The sequence below is a fragment of the Homalodisca vitripennis genome, chromosome 6, assembly GCF_021130785.1.
Source record: "Homalodisca vitripennis isolate AUS2020 chromosome 6, UT_GWSS_2.1, whole genome shotgun sequence".
Taxonomy (NCBI): Eukaryota; Metazoa; Arthropoda; class Insecta; order Hemiptera; family Cicadellidae; genus Homalodisca; species Homalodisca vitripennis.
The window spans coordinates 159,509,466-159,526,072 of NC_060212.1; the positions used below are offsets into that span (position 1 = coordinate 159,509,466).

Here is a 16,607-nt window from a genome sequence, read left to right on the forward strand (position 1 = left end):
AATACACGCAAATAATTATGAATGAATTTAGTGATGCTCTGACTAATTTAATTTAGTGATGTACTAATTTAATAGTGCTCTGACTATTTAGTGATGCTCTGACTTATCCCTACACCCACCGGCCTACCACTGATAGAACTCTTTAAAAAATTGACTATATATGTAGAGAGTATCAAATTAATTCTAATAATATTTCTAATATTTAGTACTTTTAATTGATTTAAAATCAATATCTTAGTTTTAAGTAAGTGCGGATTAATCCATTAATTAATTTTTGTTGATGATAAATTTGTGCTATATTTATTTATTATTCAACATACTTTCCTTCTTTCAGGGACGGTTGCATCTGTGGTAATTAACCTGCTGGCAATAGATCCTGACATTCCATTCATTGAAATTTACATATTTATATTTAGTTTCAATCCAATCTTTGCTGGGTCTTCTGCGTTCATGCATTTATTTAGTGCAATGTACATTGATGGAACATGTCTACAGTGTGGATCCAACTGCCAAAGTAAGTACATTGGTTTCCCGTGACGTAAAACATTTTATAGTGTTAAATATTTCTTTGTAGTATAATTTTTTGAACTTTAATACTTATTTTAATAAATTTACTAAACATTTGAGACAATTCTCCAGAACTAGCTGTACAGATAGCTACCTTGATGTTAGCCGAGTAAGAACAGTGGTAAACTTAAAAAACTCACGATCTTATTTTTAGTCATAGGATTATGATAGGTGTCTCAATTTAATGATATGTTTAATAAGCATACAAAAGCTTTTTAGTTTTTTTCAGTATTTTTACTGAAACAAAACTAACAAAAAAACTAATACTATTTTGTACTTCATTGTTTAAGTATTAAGAGATTACACTCCTTAAAAGAGAAACCAAAATGGGTTTTGGTCCTATAATGAGACTTCTTACATGATCCTATGTTCTAAAATGTTCTGAAATGAGACATCTCACATTATCCTATCTTCTAAAGTGAGACATCTTACATGATCCTATGTTCTAAAATGAGACATCTCGCATGATCCTATCTTCTAAAGTGAGACATCTTACATGATCCTATGTTGTAAAATGAAACATCTCACATGATCCTATGCTGTAAAATGAGACATCTCACATGATCCTATGTTCTAAAATGAGACATCTCACATGATCCTATGTTCTAAAATGAGACATCTCACATTATCCTATCTTCTAAAGTGAGACATCTTACATGATCCTATGTTCTAAAATGAGACATCTCACATGATCCTATGTTCTAAAATGAGACATCTTACATGATCCTATGTTCTAAAATGAGACATCTCACATGATCCTATGTTCTAAAATGAGACATCTCACATGATCCTATGTTCTAAAATGAGACATCTCACATGATCCTATGTTCTAAAATGAGACATCTTACATGATCCTATGTTCTAAAATGAGACATCTCACATGATCTTATGTTCTAAAATGAGACATCTCACATGATCCTATGTTCTAAAATGAGACATCTTACATGATCCTATGTTCTAAAATGAGACATCTTACATGATCCTATGTTCTAAAATGAGACATCTCACATGATCCTATGTTCTAAAATGAGACATCTCACATGATCCTGTGTTCTAAAATGAGACATCTCACATGATCCTATGTTCTAAAATGAGACATCTCACATGATCCTATGTTCTAAAATGAGACATCTCACATGATCCTATGTTCTAAAATGAGACATCTCACATGATCTTATGTTCTAAAATGAGACATCTCACATGATCCTATGTTCTAAAATGAGACATCTCACATGATCCTATGTTCTAAAATGAGACATCTCACATGATCCTATGTTCTAAAATGAGACATCTCACATGATCCTATGTTCTAAAATGAGACATCTCACATGATCCTATGTTCTAAAATGAGACATCTCACATGATCCTATGTTCTAAAATGAGACATCTCACATGATCCTATGTTCTAAAATGAGACATCTCACATGATCCTATGTTCTAAAATGAGACATCTCACATGATCCTATGTTCTAAAATGAGACATCTCACATGATCCTATGTTCTAAAATGAGACATCTCGCATGATCCTATGTTCTAAAGTGAGACATCTCACATGATCCTATGTTCTAAAATGAGACATCTTACATGATCCTATGTTCTAAAATGAGACATCTCACATGATCCTATGTTCTAAAATGAGACATCTCACATGATCCTATGTTCTAAAATGAGACATCTCACATGATCCTATGTTCTAAAATGAGACATCTCACATGATCTTATGTCTTAAAATAAGGGTGTAAAAGTGTTAGAAGTTTAACAATGTTAAATGAGGTAAAACTCATAACATGAATTATTTTTGAAACATATTGTTATATGATAATAGATATTTTATAAGTTTCTTGAATAAAAACAGTGATGTATTAGCATTAAAAAAATGAAAATTAACATTATTTGTTTGTCTTAGCTCAAGATCCCCTTCAATTTCTTGATATCGGAGATAAAGCAGAACATCCCCATGGAATACTCAATTTTATAATATTTCTGGTAGTAGATACAATACTTTACTCTGGTGTGGTACTGATGATAGAATATGGATTAGCCAAGAGACTTTGGTTCATGATATGTTCAAAGCGAATCAAAATGGAGCACAAACAGATGGAAGAGGATACTGATGTGTTGCTTGAAAAGGAACACGTAATTGCTTCTAGCAGAGGTTTGTGTAAATTAATAGGTCTTAAAACTGACTAGATTAACGTTTTTATATTTTGTCATTTTATTCTCCAGGAATCCCATATTAATTTAAAGTTAGCAGTTCAATCTTATTTGTTTCAGATTTCTTCAAGAAAACTTAGGAATAGCTGATAACTATATAAGAAAATGATTAAATTAAATTGAATTTTTTATTATACATTTAACTAAGAAACATTTTAACACATAAAATATAAACAGCATATTTTTACTTAGCTCGTGTTGTATAATTAAGCTGGGTCTCTTTCCTTTCATATACTACATTATTGTACTTATTATAATGCCATTATCTAAATTAATAATAGAAAATGTTGAGTAATTAAACAAGACATACTAATCCCGATTAGAAATTTTATATTTAAGAAATGTTATTTCTCATACACAAACATAAAATCAATTTGTTTAACAGTATAAAAACATGAAAAACTTATAGGAAATACAGTAAGAGACAAAAATCTGAGTTTTGGAAAAAAATGGTTATATAATTCTAATCCATTTATAGATTAACAAACAATAATGAAAGCAAATGTAACAAACAAATATAGTCTATCCCAATAAAATAATGTTTGTTTAAGGAATTGATAAATTTGTACATACGATTACAATGAATTTGTACTGGTATTTTGTATTATTCATTGTATTCTTTTTTAGTTTTTTCATAGTTCTATACCTATACCCGATAGTAGATAGTACTAATTTATTTTATTGCCTGGACATCAGGACCAAACTAGATTACCTGATTTTTCTCGATGACGACATAAATTGTCTGGATTATAAATTTTAGTTTTTTCCTATGAGGATAGAACGGTTTACATCCTATAACTGTGATGGGTTTTTATGCCCCCATAACTACAAATGCACAATAAGATGAAGACTTCATGATACATTAGATAGTAATAATGTATTTAGTTTCAGTTTTACAATGATATTTTTGAATATAGATATGAAAGTTATATCATTTCAAGAACAAGCAATACATAAAGTTGAACATACCACTGTACTAAGTTGATACTATTTCGAGTTATATAATCTTTCATATGTATTTGTACTCCATTAGGTAACTCTGGTAACAGAACAGTTTTGCAAGTGAATGATCTCGGCAAGAAGTACAACAGGAAGGCAACAGCAGTATATGGAGTCTCATTTCAAGTGGGGAGGGGAGAGTGTTTTGGTCTGCTGGGAGTTAACGGTGCCGGCAAGACTACCACTTTCAAGATGTTAACTGGAGAAGAAATTCCCAACAAAGGAGATGCAAGAATCCTGCAACTCAGCCTGCATAAACAGAAGTCTACAGTGAGTATGAAATTCCAGAATTGTATCCTTTTTAAGTGACGTTGGTTAGTTTAATGCTGCATATTATTATTCTTATAACTATTTCATTGCACTTATAGGCTGTGACAATTAAGTCTAATGTTTAACGTGTTTTTCATGGAGTTAGAGAAACGAGCTTCAGTAAGCTCATGCTCACATAGCATGAGCTTACTGAAGTAAGGCAGTACAGGTGTCTTTCAGCTCTAAAGAAAGGCCATGTAACCAGCTGATGCCGTCTGAAGCTTATTCTTTTGCACTATAGAAACATATAACAAATTTTAGTAATTTACCACAAAAGCACAGGTATTCCAACTCACAATTGCTGTACTAAGCAATATCAGTGTGAAGATGCATGGCTATCCTTACACAACCTTATTTGGCTAATCAGACTCAGTAAACTTTCTGCTAAGAAATCTTTGATACCTCTCATAACATTTTGGTCACAAAGCCAAATGCTTTTTATGATCCTTTACACAAATTAAAGCCAAAAATAAAAGAAACATGTCATTACGTTTTACTCAGGAATTTCGTACCAGAAATAACCTTATTAATCAAGAACAAATACAGCCAAAACTATACTAAGGTCGAGGTTAGGCCAAAATAATTTGTCTGCTATTTAATCAACAATCCGTTTCCCTTTAACACTCTCTACCATATAGCCTTTACCTCTACCCTAATTTTATTATTATTGTTAGGCAATTTTATGTTATCCATGCAGAAGATTACTTCTGGCTGTCTATCATAGGTTGCAGAAAAAGTTTGAAGTTGGACAGGTCTACATCAATCATCATGGTCAAACTAAATTTTCAAAACTCTGCTTAGCTCTAGTTGAAGTCCTTCTATGTCCTAGTTATTTTAAGCCAATATAGATACTATACATAAGTAGGCAAATTTTATTGTTCTCCATACACAAGATCAATTTGGCCTCACCTTCACAGATTTCAGAGAAAATTCGAGGTAAACCATCAAGCCCAAAACTTCTGCTGATCCCTTTGTCTGAACTGCCTTACTATCAACTTGTAGATACAATGATTTCTATAATCCATTTGTCTAGAATGACTATCACCGTTTTAGAGAAAGCCTGCCATAACATCCATCACTCTAAATAAAATATAATGGAGGAAAACTTTCAAAAACTATTATTATTTTTCAATATTTCTGCTTTTTTAGATTTCATGGACTCAAACTTGTATTTTCCCTGTCTGCACTATTTTCAAGATCCATTTTGAGTTTGTGAATATTCTGGATCCCACATACCTGTAATATTTCTAAGACTAACTGCTTTTTTTGCTAATGATTTACTAATGAATCACTATTACTATCACTAATACTAATAATTTTTTTTCTAATGATTTACTTTTCATTTTAATAAAAGTTATTTGAAAAATATCAAGAACCAACATTAGAAAATAAATTATTTGTAAATTCCAATCTTTAATATTTTTGAATTAATTTTATTTAAAACATGTCATTGTTTTCCAGTTCCTGTCACAGATCGGCTACTGCCCTCAGTTTGATGCTATCAATAAGCTGTTGACAGGCAAGGAGATGCTCAGAGTGTATGCTCTGCTGCGAGGTGTTCCTTTATCTCTCTGCGATTTTGAAATCTCCAAGTGGATTAATATGATGGGTAAGTAACTGGTTGATTATTAGAGAATATATTTTCAAGACAAGTCATCCCCAAAGTGTCAAGTTTGAGAACATTACATTAACCAGCTTGTCTTTGGTAGTGTGACTGGTGGCACAGCTGGAATCTGCAAAAATAATAATAAAATAATTTATATACCACTTGTCCCATTTAATTCACTTACTAGATTTCAGAACAAGCCTATCAAAACTGCCAAAACATTATTGTTTTGGACTCTATTATAGTCTTAATGCTGTACTAAAAAAATCCTATATAATTTTTATGAAAAGATGTTTTAACTTTAAACTTTTTAAATAATACTCTCAGTTTGAATTTTTTTGAAATAGATATTATTAGTCATGTAGAGCCATTTGGTTATTGGCTGGTTATGTTCAGGATGATTGAGATTTAGAGAACTTGACTTGAAAGACCATGTACTATTACTTCTCTCACTTGACTCAGTGATTTCCAGGTTTGAAGGAGTATGCTGACCGGCCGTGTGGAACATACAGTGGTGGCAACAAACGCAAGCTGAGCACTGCAATGGCTTTCATAGGAGAGCCTCCAGTAGTGTTCCTGGATGAACCCACTTCTGGAGTAGATCCTGTGTCCAGGCGTAAACTGTGGGAAGTTGTATCCAAGTGTCAACAAGCCGGACAGGCCATAGTCCTCACTTCTCACAGGTAAAAGTTAGTTCTCATTAGAAATAACTAGACTAAAGGCAATATATACTTGTATATGTGTAAAATCCATAAGATATATGTGTCAGTGAAGACATTACGATTAGTGTTGAGTTGTATAAAATGTGGTTTACAAGGCAATTTAACATATTGCCATACATGCCATACAATTGCCATACACTTTAAGCTTAGAAAATAAGTTATCCTAAAATGTTGAAATTGCTTTTAACTAGCATTATTTATTTTACTAAGGTAAATTACAATAACATAAAACTGAATGGTGTAAATGACTGATTCACTGCCACTCAACAATGGGGTATACAGTGAAATTTCTTGATCTACATGTAGCCTGCAAAAGAGATGAATAAAATCAAATGTATATTTGGTTATAATAACATCTGATGATGTTTGTTTTATTGTAACACTGATGTTGAGACAGGTCAGTAATTTTCCAAACATATAAAACAGGCTACAGTTTTAGACAAGTGGTACAGGTATACAGAGGAGGGATTCAGACTCACCAGTCACCACCAGACCATTTATGTGCGAGCTGGATTTCTAACTTTATTTTATTTTGATTTCTAACTCAAAATTTGATGTATCAGAAACCAAGTCAGAAAATTTAGTAAAAATTAAAATGTTTTACAGTTACCCATTATAGTTTGATATTACTAACATATTAAAGGATTGAAGAGATTTTCTTCCTGAATCAGGAAATTTCCTCAAATTGTAATAGTTCATTATCTGTATGTATATTATTAAAGACTTATACTTTCTTAAAACTTTCACGTAATATTAATAAGCAATATTATGTTCATAGTGATTGTGTAAAAGTATACTACTGACATAATATTACATATCGTTATACTGCTCTTGTTTTATTCTATTGTATACCGTAATATTGCGCAAGAAGCATTTCCATGACAGGACTGTAGTATTTGATACATCTTTTCAAGTGATGGGTTGTTCGTCTGTGGAACTCCCTCCCCTCAGAAATCACTTCCATTGAGGGAGATCGGTGGTTTGTGGCGGCACTGAGACTTTGTACCATGAACGGTTGGTCGGGACGGGTCCGTCCTAGGGGTCTGTGATACTGGAGTAAACCCTGAAGAAGTAACGGAAATTATCAGAAGTTCTTCTGCTCAAGTTGTATCAAATAGATCTGATGATACCAATATATTTGTCTAATCTCAAGCGTCATAGAAACTTAGTTCTCCCTAAAACTAGGACTTTGAGAGGTAAGAATGGGCATATTTGGAGCTCAAAACCAAAAAACCCCGTTTTTTCTAGGTGTAAGCCGAAGGAACATAATTCATTTCCGACAGAGACCTGTAAATAATGCCAAAAACATTCAATCTCCATTTAGATTCTTTTAAGATTTTTATTACTCCATCAATTGTGGATAAAATAGTATTTCATACAAATGTAGAAATTGAACAAAGACGATTGAAATATGCCAAAAGTACCAAAGCAACTGTAATGCCTACTACATCTAAGGAGATTAGCGCTTTTTTTTGGGGCTCTTGGTGATGTCTGCAGTCATGAAAGACAATCATTTGACAGCGGAAGAGCTGTTTTGATCCTTCATTTAGTGGCACAAGGTACATATGTGTCATGAGCAGAAATCGGTTTTGATTTTTTGTTAAACTGCCTAAGATTTGACCACAGAGCTACACGGAATTCTGAAGATGTACTTGCACCCATCAGAGAGATACCGTATGGGGAGAGTTTGTTCAAGCTTGCCGTGATAACCTATATTCCTGGTTCCTACGTAACAATTGACGAACAGTTGCTAGGTTTCAGAGGACGATGCCCATTCAGGATGTACCTTCCTTCAAAACCAAATAAATATGGTATTAAAATAGTTATGCTATGTGATGTAAAGACTAAGTATATGATTGATGCCATAACTTATTTAGGAAAGTTATACTAACACTAACGGGCTTCCTCTTGGAACGTATTTTGTTAAAAGCCTAACTGAAACTATCCGTGGTTCTAACAGGAACGTAACTATGGATAATTGGTTCACTTCAGTTGGTCTGGCTAAGGACATACTGAGGAACCATAAGTTGACTATTGTTGGTACTTTGCGCTCAAACAAGAAAGAGATTCCTCCTGAATTGACAGACCAAACAAGTCTAGAAGAGTTAACAGTTCAATGTTTTGTTATGACAATGAGCTAGTATTGCTTTCATATAAGGCAAAAGAAAAGAAGATGGTCTATTTACTTTCAACTTGTCATGAGTCAGGCACCATATTTGAAGAGTCAGGGAAACCAGATATCGTTGAATTTTATAACTCAACGAAAGGTGCAGTTGACACATTTGACGAAATGTCCAGTACTATGTCATGCAGTAGGAAAACTCAAAGATGGCCTCTATGCTACTTTTATGCATGTTGAACAGTACCTTGGTTAAACGCATATGTTTTGTATATGTCCATGATGGTTATGAAAAATGAGAGACCACTTCATCCCCGTGACTTTGCTAAAGGACTCAGCGAAGAGCTCATGAAACCATGTTTGCAAGAAAGGGTTACAATTACAACGTTACCAAGAAATTTGAAGACAAAAATATCAGAAAATCCTAGGGGAACACAAACCAGTTGCAAATGTATTCTTTACTCCTCCACCGGTAATGCCGTGCCCTCCATGCCCAGACAATCAAGCCGCACTTCCAGATCCAGCCGCTGATGCCGTGGCTCTAGTTCCAGCTAATGATGCTCTACCTCCAGTCGAAGAAATCGTCATGGAAAAGAAAAAATATGTTCTATTTGCCCCTCAAAAAAAAGAAGAATGACACAATATGTGTGTTATAACTGCCAGCGTCACATGTGCCTTGAGCACCAGGTGAAAATCTGTGTTAACTGTGCGGAGGACTCACAATAATAATAAAACAGGTCGAAAAACAATGTTATGTTATTTAAATTTACTTATTACTTATCTTTTTACTTTTATTACTTATTACCACTTATTTAATTTTAAACACATTCATGATCAGTAACTAAATATGACTTGTCACTTTTGTTCTGTTTTTGTCTTTTAATAAACGCTAAAACACTATACATTTACTTTATGTTATAAAGTAGATAAGATATGTAAAATATGTAAAACCCAGTCGTTATCAACTACTTATTAAGTTTACATAGTTATTAAGGTGTTTTTATTTTCATAAGTACTTTTTTATTTTATTATACGAACAAAACTCATAAATATTACTTTAACAAGACATATATTTCAAATTGGCGAGAAAAAACCTAATATTACTTACTTTTTATAATAGTTTTGTTTTAAATACTTTTAATAAGTTCTGTAATGACATAAAAAACAGTTGTAGCAATAAAATTATTATTACACTACATATTTTGTATTTTTTCCCGGAGTAGCCTCGTAGACTAATGGTTGTGAATAACTGCAGGCAAATCAGATGGTCACGAATCTAGGGTTAATGGATGATATATAAAAAAATAACCAAAATTTGAAAAAGACACTAAAAGGAACTTTTTTGAATAAAAAGTATATATATATATATATAAAATCTACAAACCTGTCTTTGTAAAAGAAACAGCAAAAAATTCAGCAAAACAACATAATTTTAGATGATATTGTACAAATTAAAAAAATCTTGCATGTTGGCCATACAATGATTGGAGTGTACCATTGGATGTACAGTAGATCAAAATATGAATTTTGAAGATTGGCACTAACATTTTTTATGGTCTCGATATTTTCTGACTCCTGCTGAAAAGGATAGATTCCAATCCTCAAAACTTAGTGTTTTTTATTTTTTGTAACATATAACGATGGACAATGTCCATAATCGTATTATCTTTCAGTTGAAAATCTTTATATTCTTTTAAATATGATTTTATCATTTCTAAATTGTTAACAATGCTCTTAGTATGGAAATGAATATTTAAATATGAAAATGATATTTAATATCATATTGTTTCTGTTGGAAAATTGCTGTATTTATTGAAATGTTATTTCTACAATTTTAAGATTTTTTGTTGATAATTACTTATTTTTACTATCCCATAACGTGAATACTTGATCAGTTTAGTTAATTCATTTAGGTATTTTAATGTCATCCTATTTCCATTTTATTACAAGTTTTAGATGTTTTTACATATTATGAATTTTTATCAGTAAAGGTTTTTGCTTAGTAATTTTCTACTATTTCACTTATTAGATATTAGTTTTTTAACAAATTTTTCAAAGATTGTTTTGAGTATGTTTTTTCTCGCTCTATTTGACTGGTAAATAGAACCTGTAAGACTAAGCCAGTACTCAAGTGTAATGCCAGCCCTGATCAATTTAATACTACAATGTTAAATGAAGTAAAACATATAATCAATAAAATATCTTCATGTAACCAGACGGATCCGCTGGCCTTGGCATTTGGCCACATGAGTAATAGGCCTAGGCCGTTTCCATTCTCAACTTGGAATCCGGTCTGTCCTGCAGAGGTAGAGAGGTTAATATGTCAGGAAAAAAAAAAAAAAATCATCAAGTCAGGATATTTATGGCTTATCTGGAGGGAAGAGAGAACAAATATTTTCTGTTAACGGTGCTTCATCCAAACCGCTGCCTGTTATGCACGGTGTGCCTCAGGGCTCGGTTCTAGGACCCTTGCTCTTCTTGGTACTAATTAATGACCTAGAGTTGGTGGGTGATGTACTTCTGTTCGCAGATGATTCTACATTCTTTAAAGCAGGACCCACACCTGAAGATGCGAGAGCTCAAGCGCTCCAAGTCTATGACAGAGCTAAGGAATGGTTTTCAGCCAACAAACTCAGTCTAAACCTTTCCAAAACGCAGGAGTTAACATGCACCTTATCTCTAGCTAACCATACAGTGGGGAGTGTTAAACTTTTGGGCTTTACTCTTGATTCCAAAACTTACGTGGAACGGGCATGTGGCAGAACTAAGTAAGAAACTGTCTCGAGTGACCTGCTTGTTGCGCAGACTGAAGCCTCTATTGACGGAAAATCATCTTGTCACTATATATCATGGGCTGTTTCATAGCCACATTCTCTACGGTCTGGTGCTCTGGGGTCATTCTTCTGGATGTGCCGAAATTTTATTGCTGCAAAAAACATGCTGTGCGTATCATCTCATCTGCAGGCTTCTTAGATCACTGCAAGCCCTTGTTCAACCGACTTAAGACCTTAACGGTTTTTAGCCAGTATGTTGTCGCCAGCTTGTTACATGTCAAGGAAAACCTTGCAGCCTTCGGAACTAGGGGTGAAGTTCAGGATGCCTACAGGCTGAGGAACAGCTCACAACTAAATACAGTCTCCTGTAGGCTAGGGCAAGACAAGAGATTGTTTCCCCGCATTAGCAGTAAGAATGTACAACTGCCTCCCTCAACATCTTAAAGCTCTTGAGAGCAGGGACTTTGAATGCAAGCTTAGGAAGTGGTCCCTGGCCAACCCTCTCTACTCAATCAGAGATTTTTTTCGAGAACGCGAGCAACATAGCCTAGCCTTGCCGCCACTTGCATTTGTAAATAGTAGAATTTAGTTAGTTATTTATTTTATTGTGACGCTTTCAATCCAGCAACGCTGGTCAATGAAGAAGACAACAGGTATCAGGTATCAGTTTTCTACAGTTGAATTACAAATACAATAATAATATAATATCATACAATGTAAATAAAGATACACTACAGTTACATAATTTAGCATATTAATTTCATTCATTGATGTAATTGAGATAATTGCTGATATTCTCAGTTATTCTCTAACCTCATTATTGACAATGAATTATTTAAAAGGACAGTAGAATTTTAAATGTTGGCCTTTGTAAATGTTAGTAAGTAGTGTTTAACTTTATAACATGTAATGATAACAAAGGACTCACTATATTATTATAAAGCTCTAATTTCTAAAAGTTTAGTAGTGACTAGTTAGTTAGTAATTTATCACATTTTAACGGTTTTAGATTTTTGACATATTACAGTAGGCCTAACTGAATACAGTATTTTTAACTGTAATTTTTCTCAACAGCATGGAGGAGTGTGAGGCATTGTGCTCTCGACTGACGATCATGGTGGCTGGCCACATGAAGTGTATCGGCACTCCGGAATACCTGAAGCACAAGTTCGGGCAAGGCTTCACCATCAAGATCAAACTGCGCTCTTCACAGAGGAGTGATGTGTTGGGAGCTCTGAAACAAGACATGATGCTTGCTTTCAGAGTGTGCTCTATCAAAGATGAACATTTGGTAAGTATGGGGATTAATAACAAATTCTATGCACTTGTTTCTGTGCTGAAAACGGTCATTTTGTGTGGTTTCCTCATTCAGAATAGTAATTTTATTGGAATAAATTCATCTTCCTGTAGTATTCCTGATCTTCACACTGATTTTCAAGACTGACTATATCTTAGATAAGCTTCAAAAAGGTGTCTAATTAAATAATTGAGTGGTTAAAGAACAGAATTTTACATTGGAAACTATATTTTTAAGTTACTATATCATTTGGTTATATGTGTCAACATTGTTTGAGTTCAATAGCTTTTCTTTTCTTATGTTTTTGTGTATATACCTATCAAAATGTCATGATTAGGAACCCTAATACAATACAAGATACCTTCCCTCTCACCTCCATATTTAGTTTTTCTGCAATGCCTCCGCGTCCCCCCCAATGACCCAGTCAAATGGGGACTTTTGGATAGAGGTTAAGCAATTATTTTAATAGTTCAAAACTATTTACACGCAACATTGTACCTAAATGACACATTTCAGAAAACTCAGCACCTGTGTAATCACTACCAGTAACTGTTGTTCACTACACATATGGATTCTGTTTTACAAAACCAATTTTTTCAAATTTTTATAGACCAAAATCTTCACCGAAATCTCAAAATCGGTTCTCTCAGCATTGCACTAATACTATTTCATTGGGTACTATGTCCATGTAAGATAAAATGTATATAATTTAAAAATTCAAGAAACTAAAAAGCTTGAAATATTGACTACTGTCTCTATCCTATTGAGTTCTATGTCCAGTACAGCTAAAAGTGGACCAATTGCTTGTCATAGATTATGCTTACGTATATGCAGATTTATGAATATGATTTCTTACTTCATACTTCCTAATACAAATATTTACCCCAAAAACCTTAATTTATTTTTATATAATCACAGATTTATGACCTTCACTAAGGTTGCCTACAGGCTGTGGCTCTTTAGAAGGCATATTCAGTTCTAAGATGGTCAATAAAAATGGTAAAAAGTTTTGGACTGTTTTCCATGGCACGGATGTAGTATAATTGATTTAAATTCCATTGGTATAGAAAACCCTTATAACAAATCTTTCCCTATACTATGAAAGGGGAAGAAAATAAACATAAATGTAGGAATAATTATTAAATTTATATACAATTTTCTTATATAAGGTAAAAAAGGTTCAGGTAAAAAATATGTGAAGTTAATTTTTATAATTTTCTTTATTAAACTTCTTGATGGAAACAACATTGTAATACATGTCTAGACTTGTAGTATCTGCTGTATGCAGTTTTATAAGCAGTAATTATTATGAAAGCTAACTTTTGTATAACATCATAATTGCAGGGACTTCTGCACTACCACGTCCCAGATGCACAGATCCCGTTGTCACTGCTATTCTCAAAGATGGAGGGATTGAAGCAAAGACATGATATCATCGACGACTACAACATCAGTGACACCAGCCTTGAACAAGTCTTTATGCATTTTGCCCGGGCACAGACAAAAGCCGAAGTTTGATACAATGTAATATTGTGTGCTATACATATTTATTTATAATAAGTTATTTTTTTTACAGTATAACATTTTAAAATATTAATCTAGTGATTAATTTCTTGTCTATCTCCATACCAATATCCTTCAATCTTGTGAGATGCTATTACAAAATACAGTGGATAAATTTATTTCTAAGGCTGATTTATGTAAAATAAAAACACTTTAAAATTTGGATTGTGTACACTATTATCATACATATAATCATCCCATTATAAATGTGATCACATTAATATATTTTTAATGCATTCTGATAATAATATGAAGTGTTTATACAGTTATAAAAAAATAATATACTGAAATTGAATTACCCCTTAGCAAAATAAAATTATACAGTATTATCATTACTATATCTGTACTGAGGAAAGAGTCTATACAGCAATGCACTTGTCAGTGGCTTTTTAATATTGCTTGGTATAGTGTTTTAGTTACCAAGTAGTTGGTCTTCTAAGTATTACTGGCTAAGTCAAACATGTTATGAATCAGCATTGGGATATCTGTAATATTCTGGTTTGAATGTGAATGTTGAGTTTAGCTCCACCAATCTTCCTCTTACATGCAGCATCAGAAACCTGATGCTGTTGCAGGCTTGATTCCTGAAATCTGAAGTCATGTTCATCTGAAGGGATCCAACAAAATTAATGACGAAAAACGAAGAAGCTCAAAACGAAACCCCCCGCATCCCCTGAGACACCCAGACTACAAAAAGTTGTGCAATCTAGGTGAAGAGGTATTCTCATTGTCTTCAACTCAGGTGCACAATTGAGTGAACTACAATGATGATCCCAAAGCATGGTGGAGCAACTGAGTCTTCTACACATAATGCAGCTATGGTGGGAAGGGTTGATTCAATATGAATGTTGAGTTTAGCTTCAGTTCTAGTTTGTTTTTAGATTCCTTCAGACGAACAGGACTTCAGATTTCAGGAGACAAGTTTGCAACAGCATCAGATTTCAGATGCTGCATGTAAGAGGAAGGTGAACTGGAGCTAAACTCAACACCTCGCATTGAATCAACCCTTCCCACCATAGTTGTGTTATTCTGGTTTCAGTTACTGTATCTGTTAGAATTATACATTGAGTTTTTACATCAATGAACTAGGAATTTGAAATTTTTGGAGAAAGTGGTTTGTTATATTTTTGTGTTGTCTATACATCATTGTGCTGTACCCAGTCAATATTGTGATTATTTGGGGTCTGGTGTGTTCAGGACATCCAGAAGATATAAATTGCACTCTGATTAATGTCAGAGTTGTGTTGTGCACTCTGATTTTTGTCAATTAGCCGATAACTAAGTGATTCAGAGAAAACTAAATGATTGGTGTCCTACATTCCTTGGTCTCTGACTTATTGTAAGCGATTTAGATTTAGACCTAAGTCTGCAGCTGTGAATCTGGTAAACACTAATATATGTATGTGTAGTCCTTGTGATGAAAATGAAAAAATGAAAAATGACTTTATTAGAGGCGAAGTTAGGACTATAAAGTCCTCTCTACCACTTAACCTCATACAAATTAAACTAACATATATATATATATATATATATATATATATATATATATATGTATACATTTATAACTAAAACTTAGTCTATTTATTTACATTACGTATTAAATGAATCTTAAAATCAAAACAATCATCAATAATTAATGTAACTATATACAAATTTACAATAATATCGCAAGACACACACTCGCATTCATTCAACTTGCATGCAATTGCCCTAAGTACCGCACACCAAAGCCGCCAACCGCTACACCCCCTGAGCCCCCAGCATCAAGGCCCTGACCTCCGCCCCAAAGCGAGCGTGCTTATCGATGGCTCTGATGTTAACAGGTAAAACATTCCACAATCGGCAGGCAGAAACTGTAAACGATTTGCTAAAGGTAGTTGTTCGATGAATTGGGATAGATAATAAGGATGTACCTCTCCTTGTACTTCGTTCACTTATTTCAGACATAAATCGAAAGTGGTTTGAAAGATAACTAGGACAATTTGTATTTAAAAGAGCGTGCAACAGAATGAGTGAGTGATAGTCTCGAAGGTCTTGTAATTTTAAGATAGATAATTGATTGAAGTAGGGCGTTACGTGATCATCACGTCTGAGATTGAAAATGAACCTTATACAAAAGTTCTGAGCACGCTGGAGTCTATTTGAAAGCTCCACAGTCATGTCATTAATGACTATGTCACAGTAGTTGAAGTGAGGCAGTACAAGAGTCTTTATCAGCATTATTTTAACTTTCTGGGGTAGATATGAAGCCAGCCCATATCACAGTTGGTATCAGTTAGTATCAGTTGGTTGTTGTGATGTGTCACATTGTAGCAACTTTCTCTTTGCTAAGAGGCAAGGAGGAAGGGACACCCCCCCCCCCCATAATGCCCTGCAGGGCATTAGTCACTTTCCGATGCTGCATAAACAACAAACAAGACATTGACAAAAAAGAAAA

At 33.5% G+C, this 16,607-nt stretch overlaps 1 protein-coding gene across 1 annotated transcript in view; it reads left to right on the plus strand.

Annotated features, from left to right (window-relative positions):
• Nucleotides 1-14,333, plus strand: part of LOC124365097 (phospholipid-transporting ATPase ABCA1-like) — a 53,992-nt gene extending 39,659 nt beyond the window's left edge. Inside the window, exons 21-27 of the mRNA XM_046821035.1 lie at nt 335-514; nt 2,474-2,722; nt 3,815-4,050; nt 5,551-5,698; nt 6,168-6,378; nt 12,385-12,601; nt 13,952-14,333. Of these exons, the coding sequence (XP_046676991.1) occupies nt 335-514; nt 2,474-2,722; nt 3,815-4,050; nt 5,551-5,698; nt 6,168-6,378; nt 12,385-12,601; nt 13,952-14,125 (1,415 nt within the window). The 3' untranslated portion in view covers nt 14,126-14,333. The remainder of the gene's footprint in view (nt 1-334; nt 515-2,473; nt 2,723-3,814; nt 4,051-5,550; nt 5,699-6,167; nt 6,379-12,384; nt 12,602-13,951) is intronic.
• The last annotated feature ends 2,274 nt before the right edge of the window (nt 14,334-16,607 follow it).